The 23,776-nt window shown below is 37.5% G+C and overlaps 1 protein-coding gene across 8 annotated transcripts in view; it reads right to left on the reverse strand.

Annotated features, from left to right (window-relative positions):
* VTI1A (vesicle transport through interaction with t-SNAREs 1A) overlaps positions 1-23,776 on the reverse strand; it is a 349,002-nt gene that overhangs the window by 139,217 nt on the left and 186,009 nt on the right. For 6 of the 8 annotated variants that reach the window (XM_041745792.1, XM_041745794.1, XM_041745791.1 and 3 more), the window contains 2 exons: positions 5,074-5,144; positions 4,356-4,417 (listed from right to left, as the gene is read on the reverse strand). In XM_041745792.1, the coding sequence (XP_041601726.1) occupies positions 4,356-4,417; positions 5,074-5,144 (133 nt within the window). Of the gene's footprint in view, positions 1-4,344; positions 4,418-5,073; positions 5,145-23,776 lie in introns of all 8 variants that reach the window. The other 2 variants (XM_041745797.1, XM_041745800.1) reach the window with 1 other exon arrangement.

Here is a 23,776-nt window from a genome sequence, read left to right on the forward strand (position 1 = left end):
ATGCTGGAAGGATAAACAAGAATTCACTTTTTGAAGGAAACATTCTGATTTTTTTAAATTAAAAATTAAAAAAAAATGATTTAAAACAGTGGGGGCACATATAGGTCGTGTGTGGGAGAGAGGAAATTGTTTGATATTAAGGTAATCATATGGGAAGAGATGTTAAAAAACGTTTTGAAAAAGCTGTTTTAAAAGAAATGCTGTTTCTTTTCGTAAGCCTTTTGCCAGCACCTAATATGCAGTCAATGAGCCAGCATAACGCGTCCTCCAAATTTATGTCGGAGGAGATCTCAAATCATAACTTTGTTATATTCCTAGGAAATCCTTCAGATACTTTTAGAAATAAATATACCATTACTGATAAATTATTCATTCAGAGGTTAAAAAAAAAAAAGAATCATGAGGTCTTTTGTTTTCTGACTGAAATCTTGCAAAGTTCTATTTTCATTTTCACTGGCCGCCCGCTCTGTCTACTCTAAGAAGACTTCCCAGTCAGCTGTACAGGAAATAATATGCATATAACACACGCAAATATACAAAGAGCAACATGTGAGCCGCTCAGTGCTGTTTATGATGCTTTAAGACAAGCAGTTGTAATAATCACATTTTGTGAGAGTCAATGAAAAATTCATTTCTTTGGCTCCAGTCACCACATGAATGGCCATTTGTTTCATGACCATTTTCATTATTATCTGAATAGCACTTTATTCCAAACTCTGTCCACAGAGTCAGGAAATGAGTAGTTTGTCCCTAGCTAGTTCTCCATCTTCTGTCAAGACAGAAGAAAAATTACTTTCCAGGGAATTAGCGATATCTGTGTTTTGATGTCAAGTTTCCCCATTATAATTTCAAATGGGCCAATTTTCTCCTTTGCTTTCTTCCTCTTGGCAATATAGTATGGTTCCATAAAGAATTATTTATTTATTTATTTATTTATTTATTTATTTATTTATTTATTTATTTATTTTGGTTGCATCTGCGGCTATCTCACTAAACTGGACATGCCCCCAGTACTTTTTGCATGTTTAGTTCCTTTCAGAGCTTATTTATGAATCTATAAATCATCTCCTGCATCTCTAAACCTTTGAAACACATTGGTTTTATAGCTACTTAAATGATATTTCCTATTGGTTGTTCTCCTCACACCCATTTTAATGACTAGTAAGCATTCACTGGAGTTGCAGAATCTTCGAGAACTTCCTTGAGAATTAGGTAATTTTAGGAATTCCCCCAGGACTTTCTTCTTTCTATTTTTTTAGAGAGAGCACATGAGTAGGGGTAGGGGGAGAGAGCAAGGGAGAATCTTAAGCAGGTTCCACACCTTGGGTGGAGCCTGACGCAGGGCTTGACCTCACGACCCTGAGACCACGACCTGAGCCAAAATCAAGAGTCGGACACTTAACTGACTGAGCCACCCAGGTGCCCCTACTTAGCTCATTTTTATTTCCCTATCTGTTTTTGGTCTTACAGATAATCAGGTCGGTTCATACACAGACTTTGGTACTGATAGGACACAAGTTTCACCTGTCTTCACAACAGACTAATCAAAACAAATAAAATGACCCAAATGAGGGGACCATGGCATGCTATTTCTTTTTTTTTTTTTTTAAGATTTTATTTATTTATTCATGAGAGACAGAGAGAGAGAGAGAGAGAGAGAGAGAGAAAGGCAGAGACACAGGCAGAGGGAGGAGCAGGCTCCATGCAGGAAGCCTGACATGGGACTCAATCCCGGGTCGTTCAATATACAAAATTAAAAACACTCTAAATTTAAAAAATGAAAAATAGTCAGCAACCTTTCTTTTAAATAAATTCATTCCACGGTTTAGTATATTGTAGAATATTCTCAGTCATACAGAATCTATCATGAAACTCAATAAGCTTATGTCGTGTGGAGGTAAACATCTACACTGCACAAAGAGGATATTAATTTCTTTTAATTCATTTGTGAAGGTGACAGATGGGTGTGTAGTTCAATATTATACCTTGACTTAAATCAGACACAATTATTGACACATGATGGAGCTAGGCAGTTTTGGAAAGAGAATGTGAACTCTCTTTCTGAAGGAAAAATCTCACCAGTGCTGGAAGGGAATGCCATGTGAATGGGAGGGATATAACAGACGAAGCAAAATCAGAGCATTAAATTAAAGACTTTGGTACATAAAAGCTGGCTCCGTTTCTCTAGAGACTGGTTTTCCAGGGAATAATAAAAACAATGAAGTGAAGAAGTTGATAAAATATTTTTGCCTTTTCCCAAGTCCAAAATAAATTGTATGTCATGTGGGATAGTAATTAGAAACTGAACAAAACCACCACCTGCATGCGGCTCCCCAGAGACTCAGTCAGGTTACAGCACTGATTAAGAGTATCTGGATACCTTGGCTGATACTAAGATCCCAGTTGAGCCCTATAAAAAATACAATCACCAATATGCACCAGAGGGCCTAAGCCTTGGCTCACCATAGCAAGGTGATGTCCACCTGGGGGTTTTTATTTCTGTTCATACCCTCATCAGATCCCAAAAGGAAATGAGTCAGTGATTGACTGAGTCTGCCTACAAAGAGGACCCCAAGTAGATTTCAGCGGAGTAACTTCCCTCTGTAGGCTTATGAAGCAGGCGCGTTAGTACGATTGCCCTACAGAAAGCCCAGTCAAAGGTTGCAGGAGTGTTTGTGCTTCACCTTCTCTAAATGACTTGCAAATTTATTCAAACACAATATGAGGAGATGCTTTATTTGTTGAAATAACTGTCTGCAGTGTCCTGCACAAAAGGGTGAGGTACATCAAGCAGAAACATGGACAGAAATACATTGGTTTAGAAACTCATAAATCCTTATTTGAATCTGCCAACCTGAAAGCCATACAGAGCCCGAACAAACTATTTTTCCTAAATGCTACATCTGATTAAGCCATACCATTAAATGACAGCTGAACTTTAACATTAATATGATATTATTTAAATAACCGCATGATTTTTTTTACACTAAAAATGATGAATGATTTCTGGACAGCTCAATTGACATAAAGCAGAAGGACTCTTTAATGAGATTTGACAAAATGGAGACATATGCAGAATATTCGTTACAGCTCACATCGCAGGGGCCCTCCCAGGGAAGCAATAGAGGACTTTTTTCCTTTTTTTTTTTCTTTTTTATTGTCTATAAGCACTGAAGCATTCCTTTCAATTGCCACTTCTGTGTGGATTTTGAGTGTTTCTAGATCATTTACATATTATTCTTAAGCAGAGAATTTGGTGGCTTATGGTTCTGAATCGGCACTGTGCCCGTAGGAAAAGCAGGGGCATGTGGAGTTAGGTCAGTGTTAGTTGGAGGTGTCTCAGGAACTCCAGGCTCGCTACTGATCAGCCTGATAGAGACCAAGTAACTATCTACTGCTTGTGCCATCCATCGCTAATGCAGCAAAAACACTTCTAAGAAATTATCATATACAGATACCTGAGTAGAGATGATTTTCCTTACTCTAAAACAGTTGTCTCTACAGTATCAGTGCTAAAAGATTTCTTCTGTAAAATTCCAATTAAGCTATTCTAGAGGCGATTCTTGACATTCCTCATTCACATTTCCAGCTACAGTCCCAAACTGAAGGTTATGCTAGATGATAATCTTATTTGGTAGATACTGAATGTAAGAAAGTACCATGCTAGATATCCTAAGTAAAAAATGGCTCTGATTTTCAGAACAATGAAAACATTTCTTACTTCCCCCTTGAAAAATACAGAATATAGTGTATTACCCAGGCATTCATTTATTTTCACTTACTTTCCCAAATATCTTCCATCAGTCAAAGGTTAATTAACACACATAAAACACTGACATTTGTTTGCTCGCACATGTGAATTCAGATTCTTTAGATAATATTTAAATTTTAAAAATCATCTTTAAATATATATAAAATTGAAATATTTCCCCAAACAGCATCTCTTAAGGAAATTAAATGAAAACAAGGCAACAGAGAGAGAGCACAGCTAATACCCGCAGGCCCGCATTCCTTCTATAAGAAGGAGGCTATCGAAATAGAAAATAAAATCGGTCTGTTCCTGCCATGGGGACTTCCTCGGGCTATGAAAAAAGACTTCATGTCTAACCCTAATTTTTTCCATAGCTTGAGGTAACCCCCCTAGCTCAAACCTTCTCTCTAATCTAAGCTACTCAGTATGTGTCTCTGTCCAAACAAGAGTTAATATCAGTGCTCTGTTATTTCAAAAGGGTCTTGACCCAGGGTACTAAGAGCAGAGGCTTGCATGCCTAGAATATGGCCAGTTGCAACTAGATGAAAAACTGTCGTTTCAAAAAAGGGAGAGAGAGGAAGATAGGTCCCTACCTTGCTCTTACCTTCGCAACATCCCTGTCAGAACCCTGGAGCTTTTCCCCAAGTTAGCATCTGTTTCCCGAAGCTAGGAGGAGAAAAGGAACGTTAAAACAAAACTTCGTGCAGTTGGATCATTTTGCAAATGCACTGGCAAGCAGTAATTGTTTTTCATGGATGGAAATCCAATTAATAATAGATACTTAAATATATTAAAATACATTGTGACACCTACACAATCTCTGAAAATACTTAGATTTAAGAAATTACATGTAATAGATGATCCCAGGAGCATTAAACTGGATACTTGAACTAGCTATAAAAGCATGTCTCTTAGGCTGACAATGCTGAATATACATCTCGTAATTAAAATCCAATTTTGAATGCGTGAAGTCCTAGATACATGAACGGAAATGAAGTAAACTGAGGGAGGATGAGACATCACTATCTTTACAGCTTTCACTCTGTAAGACTTGACATACTCCAAAGTCTGACCTTCTCAGTTATAGAGCTAAATAAAATATCTACCTGGGGGCATTCAAGGATGGGGAAAGAGTCAGCTTCTTTCTCCATTCCACTCTTTTTCTTCTCCCCTTACTCGACATCCCTCAACTACCCTTGCCATTTTTATACACACTTACATCTATGTCATCACTACTGTCTTTGGATGTGCTGAAGGCCTTTTGTTTTATGTCTTATCATTTACTGAATTTATGAAAAGAATTTTGTATCCCTTCTACTTACTCGTTCACGTGCACGCTGTATCTTTTCTCTGTCATGACTGAGGTTTTCCAACATCTCCTGGCCAATTTGCTCTATCGAAAAGGAAATGTGAGTGAGGAAGGGTGGCTTTTGGTGTAAGTGGAAACAAACTCTAGGAGTACCACGATGGCAGTGGCATAGACTTCATGTTTAATAAGTGTACATTACATATCGGACACATAGTTCTTATACATGAAAAATATTTTTAAAGTATTTAATAAATTTACCTATATATCTTAGATATGATTAGATGGGATTTACAATTCAACCTATAGAACATAACCGACAAGGCAGTGATGATTGAGAGGTGATACGACTTGCCGAAGGCCACCTCAGCATATTTGTTATCCGCCAAGATGAGAAGCCCAGGTCCAATGGTCTTCCAATAATTTTATCATTACATAGGAATCTAGTCTCTGGTTTTGCAGGTTACAACTAATGTTAATGATTCTACTCTACCTCCCCCACTTTATTATTGCACTGCTTTGCGTATGTAGGCAAACCTCCAGTTAGAACAATTTTGATTTTAATGTATTCGTCCCATATACAGTCCTCAGAATCTCAACTACTGCAGCTTATTGCTAGTGGAACTCTCTCTAGGCTTTTGCTCTCTTGGAGCAAGGGCTCTGTTAGTGTGTTCTTAGCTGCTGTGGATACTTGAGTCAGGATGAGGTGCACTTCACACATGGCTGAGGAAAGCTCAAGCTGCAAACAGAACTTCCATTTATACAGGAATAGGCAGGTTAGAACATTCATTAAAAAGCACACTGCTGAGTTCCGATGAGGTTTTCCTCTGCCGTGATCATCCCATTTGGTTGGTACTGGTTGGCTCTCCTTCTTTTACAAGACTCTAGGTATGTCCTAACCTGACAAATATTCAGCTGCCTTGAATTAATTTTTTTTTCAGACTCATTCTCCATCACCTGGGAGGTACCTTATTCTATAATAGAAAAATGACAAATCTGACACACTTGTAATACTGGAAACCTATCTGACTACCAGGTATCTACATTTCTTTTTTTTTTTTTTTCCTTTTGTATTGTCTCTTTACCTACAACCTATACAACAACTATCTCTGGCTTATAAATTTATTGCAACACTCCACAAGCATCTATTACAATGATAGCAAATAATTTAATGAAATCATTAGGAAGTCACCATGGTAGTTATTTGGCTCATGGATGTATACCAACAAACTTTTCGGAGGAACATCCTAAAAACTGTGGAGCAGTGGTTAGGCCATATTGAGAGCTTAGATTGGGAACTCACACTGTGTGAGCCTAATCCTCAGTGCTGACGCTTACTGGCTGTGTGACGTTGCATATGTTACCTAGCTTCATTTTGCCTTAGTTCTTTACTTCTAAAATGGAAAGAAGATTATTCTATGTCAAGGGGCTGTGGTAAAGGTTAAATAATTCAGTTAGAATACTTAACACAGTGACTTGCCTATAGCAATAATAAGCATTTGTTGAATGATGATGAATGATATTAAGAACCAATGGACTGTTCCCCCCCCCATCCTAGGGGATTGGGCCCCCTCCCATCCTAGGTCTGCCACAACCCACTGGAACTGGGTATCACAAGATAAAAGATCTGTCCTACCTTTCTCACAAAATTGTTGCTATAGTCAAATGAAATTAACCTAAGTAAAAATGTTTTGAAAGCTATAGGATACCATACAAATGCATGTAATTGCATAATACATGGGAATCAATGCACTTAGTAAAAAATCATATGTTGTGGACATGACCAGTAAGGAAGATCAAGCCCCTGCATTCATGAACTTTTGTGCTAATAGTGAAGATTTGGCAGCCAAAGGGGCAAATGCTTTGTTTTTCATGGCATATCAGAAAAAGGACTGTATATTCCGTTCATGATAAAAAAAATTCTAGTAATAAAAAATGCTCAAATGCAATAGCATAAATGTATTTTGGTACCTATATAAACTCCAAAAATTCTTTCCAGTGGAGTACCTCCCTAGTTTAGTGTCATCTCTCAGACAGATGTTAGCTTTTTATTAATTCTATTAAATATATTCTAAAGGTAATTTGGATAAGATATGTGGCTCCCAGTAGAGGCACCAAAAAAGTAGAAGATGATACCAATAATGAAGAAGGAAAAAACAACTAGAGTAGAATATTTCTTTTTTGCATATGAACTACAATATTCAATTTTATCACACTGTTAAGTATCACACTGACTTCCTTTAAGCAACATAATTAAGCAATCTTAATTCATTTTAGCTCAAAATCTCTAATATTTAGAGACACCATTAATACTCTAATTACTTCAGCAAAATACCACTTCTATATTATTTTCTCCTATCAAGATTAACAGTATTAAAACAAATAATTTTAAACAAATAGGAAATAGATTATCATTTTGCCTGTCACCAGCATCATGTTTCCAGTAAATGTTTGTGGAAGGAACCAAGGAGAGATTGAAATAAAGTACATGAAAGGAGTAGATAAAGTGCATGAAAGGTTTGTGATCTGCTCTTGCTCTAAAATCATATCCAGTGTGGCACGGGAGAAGTCAACATTGGAATGCAGGTAACAGATCCACAATTCTAACAGGTTTGCTAGGGGAAAAACTATTCTGAATGGATCCATAGTCTGCTACTGAAGGAATCAATAGAACAAGCAGTAAAGAGCTCAGGTCTTTCCAGTTGTTAAATCACTCCCTCAATCTCCTTGTCTCTTGGGAAATATCTCAGCATCTGAAGTCCTAACGCATCTGGCAAGAGAAGAGATATTGCCAAGAGTGCACACTTCTTGGTCTTAATACGCAGATATCATCCGTTTGTTGGAAACAGAATTCTTTTTTTCATTTCTTACTTGCTACCTTCAGATTTAATGCCCCAATAAAGCAAACTCCAGGCCAAGCATATAAGAAATGCTCACACTCTTAGAATGAAAGGAAAAATTCATGCAAACAAAGTTCTGTATGTTTTTTTCATTATGTGTTCCCCTACTCCAATCAAAACAAAACAAGACAAAATTGGAAAGGATTATTTTTTTTAAAACAGACTATCCTTAAAATAGTATTAGATATTTAGGGATAATTTTATTTAAAAAATTAGTAATACTTTTAGGTTTACTTTTTTTGAATAATTTAACTGAAGATGTAAGCACACACCGAACTCCAATAAAGAAAAAACACAATCTCGTAGGTCTAAACTAGTGTATGTGATACTCCCAGTCCAGAGTTTTTAGCTCTTTAAATACTCACAGTGCCTTTAGAATGGGAAACAGCCATGCTATCTCCACTGAAATAACTTGAGAAATCATAAATTTTATAAATACTGCATTTGTTGACTGTGAGGATCTTCTTGAGAGTAAGAAACAATGAAAAGCATAAAAGAAAATCAAAACTGATGCCGTATGCTGGAATTCTACATGTCAGTGTGAGCATGACAAATGAATTCCTGGAAAGGAAAGTTCCTTCCTGCTCTTCTTCTATCCTTCCCACGGGGGTCCTGGGAATTATCCTGGGAGTACAGCATTCAAACTCACTGAGTTTTTGTTTTCACATTATCCAGAATGAATCATATCCTTGGTCTAGGGCCCTTTATTAAAGGGTTACAAACTGCAAAATGCATTTCGGCTAACATTTCCTCTCCTTTTCAATATATTTGGGGTGGGGTTGGGAGATATATACCAGGCATTCTACACTTTCCTGCGAAGAAGCAGGAAACTACAAATCCAGCAAGATACTTCCTGAAGGACTGGCCTGGCATCACAAAAGATAAGACTTAGTTTGAGGAGCCGGTACCATGGAAAGCATCATTGCTCTTCATTCAAAATAATAATGTCACTTGAACCATCATAAAGCCAACATGGATGAACTTTAACAAATAATTATTGGGCTTGTATTTTGGAGATGAATAGATTAAAATATTTTTCATAGGAAGGCAGAACTGACTGAGGCTCACATCATGTTAGAATACAAACATGACTGAAAGGGAAGGAGCCTCAAATATGATTAATCAGAAAACATTCCATTGGTAAATTCAAAGTATCAAAAAATTGTAGGCATTATGCTATAAATAGTACACTCACCAGAAAAAAAAATATTTTTTATCACACTTAAATTGAACTCTCTTATTAAGGATGTGGTTCCTAGCGAATTATTTTAAAAAGTGAAGACATCCAGTCGAGCCTTCTTTAATGAACTAAGTTTATTTTTTCTGGCACTCAAAACTTTATTAGCAATTTTAGTAACAGGTAAAGGGTATTCATAATTATCCAGCTATTGTGCATATAGTGACTTCACTGAAGTGCAAGACTGCATGGAAATACTGTAAAAGAGCTATTTTTTGAAGCATGTGCTTTCATATGCATGCTGCAGAACACTAACGTGACAATTGAAAAATACAAGGTAATATTTCCTAATAACTTGAAGTACTGAATTTTGGACCTGACTTCGGAACTTCTGGCCACCAGATCTAATAAAAGTATTGCTTTCGGAAAGCAAAGAGAGTCACACATAGCCTTCCCAGGAGGGAGTAGCTCATGGAGTGGTTGGTTAAGCCATTCTTTGGCATCTAGCACACCTTCTCAGACAGTGATTCTGGTATCATGCCCTGAGAGGGGGTAGGTTATCCACAGTATTTTTAAAAAAATATTTCATTTATTTATTCATGAGAGACAGAGAGGGCAGAGGGAGAAGCAGGCTCCATGCACAGAGCCCGACATGGGACTCGATCCTGCGTCTCCAGGATCACGCCCTGGGCCGAAGTCAGTGCCAAACCACTGAGCCACCTGGGCTGCCCGGTTATCCACAGTATTGATGTTACTCAGATATGAGGAGTATTTTGAATTCCTGACGCCTAGAAAAGTAACAATGGAAAAGATAGTTCTTTCACCAACTTTCATTATTTGACAATTCAAGACACGTGAGGAACTTCTGCTTTCAGTTAGGATGTAGAAAGATGTAAATGACTCTCCCAGAAACAAGAAAAACTTGTGTGGGAGAAGTGTGATGTGTGTAAGGAAGCTCTGATAGATTTTAGAGAGAAACTAGTACCTCATGTGTGAGCAAGGAGCTATGGCAATGTTCATACCTAGGGTGAATGCCTCAGTTAAGCACAGGACTGCCATTCAGAGACTTCTCAAGGATGAAGAGAATACCTTATAAAAATGTAGGTGTACAGGACAGAATGAAATCTGGATGAGCTATAAACATAGAAATAAATTGCTTGGTCTGGTAACTCTCCTTCAATCTCTAAATTTGCCAAGGAAGAGGCAGTAGAGAAGGGGCTGGTAAGTAAAAAGAAAAATCACACATTCTTACATATTCTTGTGGTGCTTATATTTTGAGACACTGGGAAAGTTAAGCCCAAATATGAACCCAAATTATGGAAAACTACAGACCAATTCACTCCAGATCAAGTATTGATAATATTAAAAAAAAAAAAAAAAAAGCAGCCAAGACACAGGTTGAGGATGCACTCATCTCAGATAAATCCAATCTAATTAGAGATTCAGCTTAACGCCAAGTCACTTAATTTTGGAACGAATCTGATCACACCCTTAATCAAATATAAGATAAAGTGCTCTCAGAGAAAAATAAATTTAGACACTACTGTTCTTTTTCACTGTGTCTAGAATACTACACACATTCCATGGCATGCAAAAAAAATAGAGGGGGAAGGAGAATAAAAAAGTGAAAACACAGCCTATGTAAGTAGACTAACAGATGGCTTATTTATTAGAGTTAGCAGATAAAGATTTGAAAACAAGTATCATACTGGTGTTAAAAAATTTCTTGGGGGCAGCCTGGGTGGCTCAGCGGTTTAGCGCTGCCTTCAGCTCAGGGCGTGATCTTGGAGACCCCACATCGAGTCCCACCTCAGGCTCCCTGCATGGAGCCTGCTGCTCCCTCTGCTTGTCTCTGCCTCTCTCTCTCTCTTTCTCTTTCTCTCTCTCCCTCTCATGAATAAATAAATAAAATCTTAAAAAAAAAGTTTCTTGGAAAAGGTAAGCATAATAGGCGAAGAGAGGGGTTTTTTAGGAAAGAAGTGGAAACTCTAAAAAGGAACCAGGGCAGCCCTGGTGGTGCAGCGGTTTAGCGCCGCCTGCAGCCCAGGGTGTGATCCTGGACACCAGGGATGGAGTCCCACGCTGGGCTCCCTACATGGAGTCTGCTTCTCCCTCTGCCTGTGTCTCTGCCTCTCTTTCTCTTTCTGTGTCTCCCATGAATAAATTAATAAAATCTTAAAAAAAAAAATAAAAAGGAACCAAATGAAATTCGAGAATGAAAAAATAAAGCTTCTGAAACCAGTTTTCTGGATGGACCCAAGAGAGTATCATTTACTACACAAGAAAGAGTCCTTGAACTTGAAGATGGGTTAACAGAAATTATCTAAAGGAGGAAATGAAGTCTGAAAAAAAAAAAAAAGGACAGAGCATTAACAATAACAAAAGATAATAACAAGTGGTTTTAAACACATATAATTAGATTCCCAGAAAATGAGATTCCCAGAGACAAACAACAGGATAGAAGAAATAACAGTCAAAACTTTTCAAACTTTATTTTAAAAAAGTCAATCCATAGATCAAAGTAGTTCAAGCAAGATAAATCTTGCTGAGCAATCTCTGAGCAAGATAAATACAAAGACAACCACACCTTGTCACATCATCATCAAATTTCTAGAAACTAAAGATAAATAAAAAATCTTATAAGCAGCCAGAGGGGACAAAACAACATGTAGTAATGGTAAGTATGAGGGTTGAATCTTCATCAGAAAACAATGCAAGAAGATACTGAAGCAACATCCCAAAGTGGCGGGGGGTGGGGGGTGGGGAGGGAAGGCAGGGGGGTAGGGCAAAGTCATCTTACTCATCTGTAATCAGTGAGAATGTCCTTTAAGAGTAAGGTTAAGGGGTGCCTGAGTGGTGCAGTCAGTTAAGTGTCTGCCTTTGGCTCAGGTCATGATCCCGGGGTCAATCGAGTCCCACACTGGGTTCCCTACTCAGTGGGGATCCTGCTTCTCCTTCTCCCTTTGTCCCCACTGCTCATGCTCTCTCTTTCTCTCACTCTCTCGCTCTCTATCTCAAATAAATAAAATCTTTGAAAAAAAAAGTAAGGTTAAATAAAGATAATTATAGATAATTTAAAACTGGGAGAATCATCCAGAAGAACTGAACTACAAGAAGTGTTAAAGGAAATTCTTCAGGCTGAAGGGAAATGATAATGGATGGAAATCTGGATCTACAGAACTCAGATTCAAATAAAGTAAAAATAACAATATATATAGAATTAAATATATGAAAACCAGAGCACAAAGGATGAAGAGTAGGAAAACAGGAGTATACTGTTGACTGGTTTTGAAGTTATATGTGAAGCACACTGATAAATTAGCAATGAAAACTGTAATCCCTGAGCTTCTCTGTTCAAGATGGTACCCACTAGCCACATGGAACTATTTATATATTAAAATTAAATTTAAAATTCAGTTCCTCTCTAGCACTAGTCACATTTCCAGTGCTTAGTAATCACACGTGGCTAATAGTTATTATGCTAGAGAAGACAAATATCTCTAGAAGAGTGTTCCAGATCCCCCTGTATTTAGGACTCCCTTAAAAGAAAATAAAAGAAGTGGCCATTTGAGCTTTAATTTAGGTAAAGCACTTCCCTTCTCTGGGCCTCAGTTTCCTTAAAGGCAAAATGACCATCTTGGGCTGGGTATTCTTCAGTGCCCCTTGTGGCTGTGAAATATCAGAACTCAATGATTCTGTAGAATCTTAACGCCTCTTTTTCTCTATAGAACATGTAAACAAACTGAAGCACAAGGCCCAAATCAGGCCCACAGAGGTATTTCCATCCCCAGGGCACACCTCCCACTCTGGCAATGTTAAGAAAGAAAGAAAGAAAGAAAAGAAAAGAAAAAGAAAGAAAGAAAGAAAGAAAGAAAGAAAGAAAGAAAGAAAGAAAGAAAGAAAAGAAAAGAAAAGAAAAAGAAAGAAAGAAGAAAGAAAGAAGAAATAAAGAAAGAAAGAAAGAAAGAAAGAAAGAAAAGAAAACATGAAACAATTCGAACTTGAATGCTTTTAAGCATGTCATACACTCTCCAGATTGCCCAAGTCTGTTAACAGTGGACTGCTTCATACAGTAGCCTGCTGGGCCTCTGAGGACATTCGAATTTACTATGTAGTATAAAATATTTACAAGCACTTGGATGATGACATTATTAGAGAAAACTATACATTCATATAAACTGAAGGTAAACTTATGCATTCTTCATAGACATACAGCAAAAGATGTACATGGCCTAGCTTTCTTTCTCTTTTCCTTTCTTAGCAATTATGATTTAAGATTATCTCCTTAGCAGGTGAGTATATTTTCTACTTTGCTTTAAGATGATCCAATCTATCATTAAGCAATTAAAAAATCATCAGCACTACTTTCATTGAAGTCATAGTAGCGGAACCTCCCCTTAGTTACCTGGTTTGCTGCAGATAATTAACAAACACTATTCCCAGAGCCCTTAGACATCAGTCAATGAAGCTGTGCCACCAATAATGATGCTCTGGAATGAGCAGGTACTGGGTAAACTGAACTTGTTAAACAAAAGGAGCCATGTTAATTACAGCTTCATTCAAAAACGAGAATGAATCTGTTCTATTCTATGAAACAAGACCAGAGCAGCAGGAAGGACATACCCTTTTCACAATTCAATAAAGAATGTAAAAGCCAGGAGATGAAGCAGCAGAAAACCTGAATGGGCAAAATTGTCAAAACACATTCCAAAGGCTCACTTGTGGAATTTGCCAAACATGTATTTACTTAGCAGACAAGAGAGACCTGTTCAGCATCAGCCAGATCTCTAGGTTGAATGAATTACTCAAAGAAAACCCCAAAAGTGCTGTAAACTATGACAAGTGACTAGAAAGTAATTAGAAAGCCTTTTTAGAAATCATTATGGGCAGAGTTAATCACTATCTATACCCTTTGTGAACTACACATGCTTCTATCACTGAATGTATAACATTCTAATTATCCGCTTATTCAGAAGTCACTACTGGGTACACTGCAGAGCTTGTGTGGCCAGCAAATATATTTTGCTTTTAGGGAACACTGTTTAAGCACTTCTGAACTGGTTGGCGACAAAACATTTTTTTTAAACAGGAGATTTCATATAAAAAGCTGGCCTTCCAGTCTCTTTTGAAATTTGGAATACATGGCAACACTGAGTCCCCACTCCCAAATGGTCAACTGGCTGGGACTGAGATACGGCTACCCCCTGTAGAAGAGCCGGGTACCATGGAGCTTGCCACCTTCCCATCTGACCTGTTTCACTCATTTATGTTCCAACTTTGCTGCTATGGAATCTGAGTTTGTGACTCCTTGCTTATATATTCTTTCTTCCCCATTAGATTATAACCTTCTCTAAAGATGAGGCCATTTCTTATTCCTCTTAGTCTCTCCAGCATTTTCAGAGGCCATGCCTGACATATATGCAGGTGCGCAGAAAATTTTTGTTTGTGGGAGCCACTGAGCTTGAAAATACAGCTGCCTTCTATAAATTTATAGTAATAGATATACAGATTTTTAGAAGTATGAGCCTTAAAAGTAACGGCACAGATGAACAAACGAGGGTACAGGGATTTGGGGGTGGAGATCATCCAGGTCAGATCGCTAATTATCAACAAAGCTGCAACTGTGGCCCAAGCCTCCTGAGTCTTATGTCACTGATCTTTGCAGCACTAAATAAATAAATAAATAAATAAATAAATAAATAATAAAATTTAAAATGTCCAGTCTAAAATGCATTACAACGTGGGGGATAAGGAATTGTAATACTTTAGTATACTTTTAAACTGTCAGTGTCTCTGGCTGATGTATGGAATTTTTTTCTTTTTTAAAGATTTTATTTATTTATCCATGAGAGACACAGAGAGAGAGAGAGAGAGAGAGGCAGAGACACAGGCAGAGGGAGAAGCAGGCTCCATGCAGGAGCCCGACGTGGGACTTGATCCCGGGTCTCCAGGATCATGCCCTGGACCGAAGGTGGCGCTAAACCGCTGAGCCACCCGGGCTGCCCCTGAGCCACCCGGGCTGCCCTGGAATTGTTGAATGACTACATTGTATACCTTGAAACTAATATAACACTGTATGTTAATGATCCTGGGATTTTTTTAAAAAAGACTTTATTTATTTATTCATGAGAGACACACACACAGAGAGAGGTAGAGACACAGGCAGAAGGAGAAGCAGGCTCCGTGCAGGGAGCCTGACGTGGGACTCGATCCCAAGTCTCCAGGATCATGCCCTTGGCTGAAGGCGGCACTAAACTGCTGAGCCACCTGGGCTGCCCTGATCCTGGGATTTAAAAAAAAAAAAAAAAAAAAAGTAAAAAATTAAAATGTCAGTGCCCAAGAAAGGCCTTTCCAATAGCTTGGGCAAGAGTGGGACAGGAGATAGTCTCTACATTTCTTGAACATCATTCCCACATAAGAACCATAGCACTCGGGATCCCTGGGTGGCGCAGCGGTTTGGCGCCTGCCTTTGCCCCAGGGCGCGATCCTGGAGACCCGGGATCGGATCCCACGTCAGGCTCCCGGTGCATGGAGCCTGCTTCTCCCTCTGCCTGTGTCTCTGCCCCTCTCTCTCTCTCTCTGTGACTATCATAAATAAATAAAAAAAATTAAAAAAAAAAAAAAAAAGAACCATAGCACTCAACAGGGAAATGTGCTGTGATTTCATGGTCTTGACTGAAATAACTTTCTATTCTTTGCGAATTATACAAACAGCAAAAGTGTATTATAATTATCCAAACCTTTTGGCTTCACTATATTCTTGTTTTTTTTAAAAAAAATAAGGGGCCAATTCTCATACAGAATTGTAAAATGTCCATACCACTGACCCTTTCTCTTCTCGCTATTCACATTGGCAAGTGAATTGGTTACTCTTAACAAATGAACCTCGGAGGTGGAAAATTTAATATATTTAAATTGCTCATTCTTGCTGTGAAAAGCAGGTAATTGGGAGATGACATTCCAATCCCCGCTGCCCCCCCCCCACACCCACACAAGTACACATTTATGGAATAAAACATATTTACTTGGCTTCAGACCTATGTTCAGAAAGAGAACACTTCACTCACTGTTCTGGAATGGACTCAGGAGCAGATAAAATCACAGAAGCTCAATCGTCATATGTGAATGAAAGATACTAGAATTTTTGGCTCTGCCATTCCTTTTCTTGATATATTTTTTTTTTTCCTGGTCTTAATTTTATCCTTAGTTTGAATTGAAGCTAAAAGGGAAAGATGGCCTGAATGACGGAATCACTTCTCTCCTGATTCGGGTATGTGGCAGCAGATTCATGTTAATATATAAATATACACATAATAGACAAGCATAGTTTTGATGTTCAGATTAAACACTAACAATTACTTAAGTCACACCAATTTGAAATATGAACTGGCTTCTCTCACTTAGCTTAATGATTCCAAGTTTCATTCATGTTGTGGCAGGTATCATTTATTTTCATGGTTAACTATTACTCCATTGTACAGATAAACCACATTTTTTTAACCCAATCATCCACTGACGGATATTTGGGATATTTCTACCTTTTGGCTACTGTGAATAGCACTGCTATGAACACTCATGTACAGCATTTCTATGACTATCTGTTCTGGGTATATGCCTAGGAGAGGAATTGCTGGACCATATGGTAATTCTGTTTAACCTTTTGAGGAACCCAAAACTGTTTTCCACAGTGGCTATACCATTTCATCCTCAAACTAGCAATGCACGAGGGCTCCAAATTCTCCCTGGCCACACTTACTATATTTGATTTTTAAAACTTATAGCCTTCACATCTCATTGTAGTTTTGATTTGTACTTTCCTAATGACTAATGATGTTGAGTGTCTTTTCATGTGCTTGGCCATTTGTGGATCTTTTTTAGAGAAAAGTCTACTCAAATCCTCTGTCCATTTTTAAGCTGGCTTGTCTTTTGGTTGTGGAAGTTATGAGAGCATTTTATATATTCTGGATACTAGACCCTTATCAGATATGTGATGTGTAAATATATTCATTCTCTCATTGTGTAGGTGTCTTTTCACTCTGATAGTCTTTTGATGTTCAAAAGTTTTAAACTTAACTGAAGTACAATTTATCTATTTTTTGTTGTTGTCGCTTGTGCTTTTGGTGTCATATATAGGAATCCATTGCCAAATCCAGGCCATAAAGATTTACCCATATGTGTTCTTCTAAGAATTTCATAGTTTTGGTTTTCACACTTAGGTCTTTGATACACTTTGATTTAATTTTTTAAATTTCTGGTATGAGGTAGGAGGCTGCACAGTTATTTTTGATTCACAGAAAATATTCACCTGGAAAAAGTTATCTTCTTATATATCTTACATCTAATTTATACCCTAACTTAAAAGCCTGGACCGATGTTTTCATTGATTTATAAATTAAAATGTTATATTTTGTACAATATTTCTTCACATCTTGACCCTTCTGAACACACTGAAAGCAGACACATAGGTTAAAAGTAGGAGGAGAGAGCATGAATATATCAGATAAATGAAAAAAGAAAGTTATTAAATCTGAAGTAGCACAGGACAATAGGTACAGGCAGAGACAAGGCCTTGAACATTAATGCTGGTGAATTTTAGCATTAAGAAAAACAAAGTTTTTATCAAAACCCCCTGATCAACATTCAAGAAATATCAGGTTGGAAACCATGTTGGAAATTTATGGGGAAAAACAAAGCAAGTGAGACGACTGGCATTAAAAGAGGCTTAGAAATTAAAGAAACGATTAAGGTTTGGAAATACAACTTCAGAGGGATAAAATCAGTTTCTTTTAATTTTCAACAAAGTGTCATTTCTGCTACCCACATATCTAGTCCTGAGAGCAAAGTCAACAAACATATGCCATATGGCTGCCACTCTTTGATACCAAACACCTGGAAGATATTAATCAATCACATTGCCCCTGAACATGCCTTATAACTACCTCTCTCTTCACAACGCTCCAGGCAATCAACTCCAATTGATCAGAGTGGGCACAGGGGATAAGACCTACTTGCTATCCTGGATCTATAGCATTGGGGTCTTTTTTCAATTGACAACAGAGAATACCCACTTTTCAGCTTTCAGCTAGTGCTTTCATTCTTAAATTTTCTGCCATTTATTTCTTTCAAAAGCCTGAGGATGATGACTATAATTTAAAGGGGATGGTCAATGGCAATCTGGTAGTGTGTGTCTCTGTTTCTGGACTAGACACGTTTATGGAACTTTTAATAAACAGAGTTGTGTTTAGGCCTCATTCTAGGCTGACTAAATTAGAATCCTTGGAAATGGGGTTCAAAATATATTATTAAAAATTTCTAGAAGTCACGTTTAACTCTTTGTTAAGGACAGGCAGCTCTTATTTTTCAACATTCTCTAGTGCTACATATCTGGCTCCAATATAGAATTTACCCCTTCAACTTTGGGTCTTTGATACTTATGAGATTTACTTAAATTATGAAACAAGGGATATTTCTACGCTATTTTAGTTAAGCTGATTTCAAGAATAGGATTCATTGCATTTCTTGGTTTGTTTTAAAGACCACCCCCACACTTCCTCTCCTTTCTGATTAAATTTTTTTTAACGGTACAGGAAATAATTCATTTTGTACTATGGAAAATATAAACTATGTAATCCAACATACTTTCTTCTTTGGCCTGAATCCTAGGAAGCTCTGCGTGAGTTTAACCCTTAATTGTTAGAGCATTGCTCTAGGATTTCTTCATAGAATGAATTCCTCCTCTTGCTCTCCACCCCTACCCAAATCTTCCCTTTAATTCTTGGCTTCTATCTTCTCCCTTGAGTTATTTTTTTCTGCTCTTGGTATACTTGTCTGATCTTTTATGGTAAGACTCTTTTTGTGTGTGTGTGAAAGAAGGTGGGTCAGAGATCAATCATAAACACATCTAAGCCATATTGTTAACACACAAATTCCTAGACCCCACACCCATAGTTTCTAATTCAGTAGGTCTGGAGTGGGGCCCAAGAAGTTGCTTTCCAACAAGTCCCCAGATGCTGCTGGTTCCCTAGAGCTATGCTTTGAGAACAACGATTCTAGAGTAGAAATCTGCAAGGGCCCTTCAGCCAATCTAGCTCACGGCCCGTTTTTGTAAATAAAGTTTAAGTGAAACATATACAAACACACGGAAGTAATCCAGAGCAATCTATAGATGACTCTAAAACCTAAGGGGGAGAATTTTTACTATATCATGAAGCAGCCAAAAAGATAGATACATTTTATTCCTGAATAACTCCAAAGCAGAAAGGCCCTGCACTTTAGATGCTGATATTTAGAGAGATAGAAATTAATGAAACTCAAGATAAGGTAATCAGTGAACAAAAAGAGGATGGATGGTTTTATAGTATATTCTAGCAGAGTTTTAAGGTAATGTGACCTTAGTATTATTTCTCAACTTGAGATGTATAGCTGATAAAAGATCCAAACTGAGCTTAAATTAGTCTTCCTAAAAAAATAAAAGATAAATGAGGGAGTTAAAGATTCCCTAATATTTATGCTATCCTTCTGACATTAAAGAAAAGGCTAAATAAATATGGATTTGGATAATCTAACTCATCAGATGGTAACTGCTGGTCAATGTCAGGTGAAGAACAGTTGAAAATCATTCAATTTTGTAAACTGAAATATCAGTTTGACCTTAGAAGGATAGTATATAACGAAGCGTGCACTTAGAGACTTCTTTTAGTAAAACTCCTTAAAAAATAGTTTTACTATTGTTTGCCTTTCTTAGCAAGCACTGTGACACTGGGAGTTTCTAAAATATGGAATAAAACAAAGCCACTATTGTTTTTAAATACAATAGAGAATTTATTAGGCTTCATCGGCAAGGCTGTATATTGAACTTATTAGCATAATTCTAAGTAGATTTTTAAATTATATCTCAATAGGCTCTGTTAGGGAACCACTAAAATTGAGTCCTTTACCAAACTTCCGTGTAAGAGTATTAACAAGTTGAGATAGGATTTTTTTTGGGGGAAAAAGGCATGCAGGTTTAAACCCTTGGTGATGAAAAATGACTTCATTCATTCAATATATACCCAACAAAAGTTTATTGCTTACAGGCTGTGTGTAAAATACTGCAATGAATGTTTCCCTCTAGGGAAAGTTTTTTATTTTGGGCTACTATTTATTGACTGCTTCGTTATATGCCAGACACTGTGCTAAGCACCTGACAGATACTGCATTTAATCTTCACAACCACCATATGAAGTAGATTATTATTAACCCCTTCTACAGACAAGGAATCTGAAGCTCAGAGAGTTTACATAATTTGCCCAAGGTTCAAATCAGTATTCAAAACTCATGTCTGCACATCCAGCAACTGCTTAATAAGAATTAACCCTTTTGAAACTAGACTTGGAAAAAAACAAACCAAACCAAACTAAACCACAAAAACCATGTCTGATTGATCCCTAAGTTGATGGTTGTGGCCACTGGCATACATGTGCTTTCACCACCCCATAAAAGGCCAACATCACAGGCATTATGGCCTCACAATATGGAGCAACACTTTGGACAAACAGAACAAAAAGGGAAGCTAGACATTTTATGGCTTCCTGAATGTCATAAATCAATTACAAGGATGAGAATATAAGGACAAATGAAAAAAATTAAAAATGACTCCTACTTGAAAGGAAAAAAAGCAAGATGGGTTTTCTAAGGCTCAAGAACCTCACATATGGTATAGTTCCCAGCTGGCTTCTTTTTCCAGCTCTTTCTTTCCCCCGCCACTTCAGGATTTCCAGCTCCTCTCCAGGACCGTGTGCATTTTGTTCTTGGTGAGACGTGCAGTGACTGCATACACATGGAGACAACAGTGACTGCTGATGTAAAGAACATGCATTTCTGAGGACTGGACTATCTCTCTGGTCTGTTTCCACCACCAGTCTACCTGCACTGCCTTGTGAATATCTTTACAGTGTTACTCATGAGGGTGGTAGGCTTTGATTTCACTGAGCATTGTCTAACTCAAGTTCAGACACTGCACTAAGTAAGCACCAGCTCAACCATACTTCCAAGCCCCTTCATATCAGCTTTGATTCACAGAGTTGGTGGGTTTTTTTCCTACCTGAACCAAATAAATATCCATCAGTATACAATTATCCACATTCTACTACACTCCATGGTAAATGTCCTTCTGGGAGTTGTAGCAATTTTTCAATAGTGAAAAAGCAAAGAACTGTGCTCCTTTTCCATTCCTGGCTGAGGCCAGGGTTCGAAGGTTTTAGGAAAAATTTGAGTAATAGCCCTATTGCTAAAAATTTTCCTGTAATAAAGCAGGAATGGAGAAACTAGATCTTCCCAACTCTCTTTTCTTTCTTGGAGGAACCATTCTTGGAAGTGGAAGTCCAAAGTCCATTTATTTATTTATTTATTTATTTATTTATTTATTTATTTTTTATTTATTTATTTTTGATATAAATCTGCTTTCAAACAATTTTAAACATTATTATTGTTACTACTATTATTGTATTTATTTTTTAAAGATTTTATTTATTTATTAGAGAGAGAGAGAGTGAGAGAGCACAAGGAGGGCTAGTGGCAGGTGGCAGAGGGAGAATTCCTGGGAGAGCAAGGAGCCGATGCGGGGGTCAATCCCAGGACCCTGGGATTGTGACCTGAGCAGAAGGTAGATGCTTAACCGACTAAGCCACCCAGATACCCCAACTCCTATTGTTATTTAATATAGACATCTATTTCATCAAAAAGAAACGGATTATTAACTACTAAAGTCGCCAAAAGAGGATGCCAATGTCTTTTCTACTCAATTTAGACACTGAGATACTACAAACTATTTTGTATGATTATAATCTCATCTGAAAACTTAAGCATAAAAGAAACTCTGAAGTCGGAGCTGCTCTCCTATGTCGACCTTCTAGCGCTAAGGAGGACTTCATCCCAAATATAGCTGAGCACAACAGACTAACTGGCCTTGAATGTTGCTTCAGCCACAGAGCAGTACTTAAAATTATGTTCAGTATGAAGAGAAGAAACATGGGTTAGAAAGTCAAGCTTAGCGGAAACCCAAGAAAATATCTTCTATCTATTTAGTGTAAGCCAAACTTCAGGAGGGCTATGTTCAGTTTTGGAAATCTTCACTGGGAGGACATATTTAATGTGATGGCAGATGGCTTTTCCTTTTGTAGCCATATTTGAATTTACAGAGACAATATTTGAAGAGGATTATAAGAGCATCTAAAACCTCTTCTAGCAGAGATTGTATCTTGTATATCTTCCTCCCTCCTCTGTGTAGAGCATGTTGCAGAGCCCATAGTAGGCACTAAATAAATATTATACATGATGTCATGTAATAAGCCACACTTCAGATTATCCCTATCAATCCAGTTTTGGGGACTGATATACCTTGAGAACCCAGATGATGCCTAAGTATAATGAAACTTCTTTTCTTTTCCACACAAACAGAAAGCTCCGGAAGCTGGTGAACAGCTCAGCAACCTAAAAATGGCTGTGCAGAGCACTCTTTGAATACGAATTAGCAGTGGGGAATGGCAGCATATTTATGAGGTCTCTTGCCGGGTCCTTTCCTCCTGTGAATGCTGTATAATTCATTGCGCGCGCCCTGACCCCAGTGCGCTCCTGTTCTGACAAATCATACTTGATTAAGACAAATCTTTATTAGTTAGCTAGTCAACTTCCCCATTTATCACTGGCAAATCCCATTCTCCTCTTCAGGTGCAGGAAAAGTGACTGAAGCCTTAAAAAAAAAAACAAAAACCCACACACCCAAACATCTAAATACAAATAAAATGTGTGTTATACAGCAAGTAAAACCATAAGTCTCAAAGTCTTAATAGATGATTAAACATAGTATTTAATAGGTATAATATTATATCCACTGACAAACTCCGATCCATTACACATTTCACCCAGGCTGAAGAATTGTTAATTAGAGATTTTTATCTGCTACTAAACTCTTGTTTGAAAGCAAATGCCATCTTTTAAAAAAATGTATTACAAAGTTAGAAGCTCAAAATCCTGGGGAAAAAAAAAAAGAAAGAAAGAGGGAAAAAAGGACTGCTGAGTAGAGAGAATGTTTAAGGCTCCTACTAAAAGAATAACAACAACAAATCTTTAAAAAGTGAGACAGAATAAGGCAGCATGAATTCAAAATTATTCTTGATTCTTCAGTACCATAGGAAAATGCATTTCTTTTTGAACTGTCTGCAATGTTTTCATGAACTTCAATGTTGGTTACCCTAAAGAGGATTTAAGGTGTTTATAGTGGATGATGCTCATTTTAGAGTCTGGTGCATTGAGTCTGGTGCCAGAACTGTTCTCAGAAACCTGACGATGAAGCCCTCAGTAACAAAGAAGCATGCCATGTCCTAGGACTGCCACTAAATATAATAAATAGCATCTTTCGACAAGTTTCAAAAATTCTCTAGTTTCACAGAGGTAGGAGTTGGCACAAACCATTAACTTTCTTCCCTTAGTGAGAGCAAGATGGAATGAGAATGATATGGTTTGAGCTGATTTTCATTTCTCGTATTTTTACTCTTACACCCTGATTCCCATGAAGGTGGAAAATCTTTTTACTTTTCCCTAAGGAGCTCCATGTTAATTCAGATGTGTAATTTCTACAGAGATTAGCTCATTGTTCCCTTTAA

The sequence above is a fragment of the Vulpes lagopus genome, chromosome 2 (genome assembly GCF_018345385.1).
Source record: "Vulpes lagopus strain Blue_001 chromosome 2, ASM1834538v1, whole genome shotgun sequence".
Classification (NCBI taxonomy): Eukaryota; Metazoa; Chordata; class Mammalia; order Carnivora; family Canidae; genus Vulpes; species Vulpes lagopus.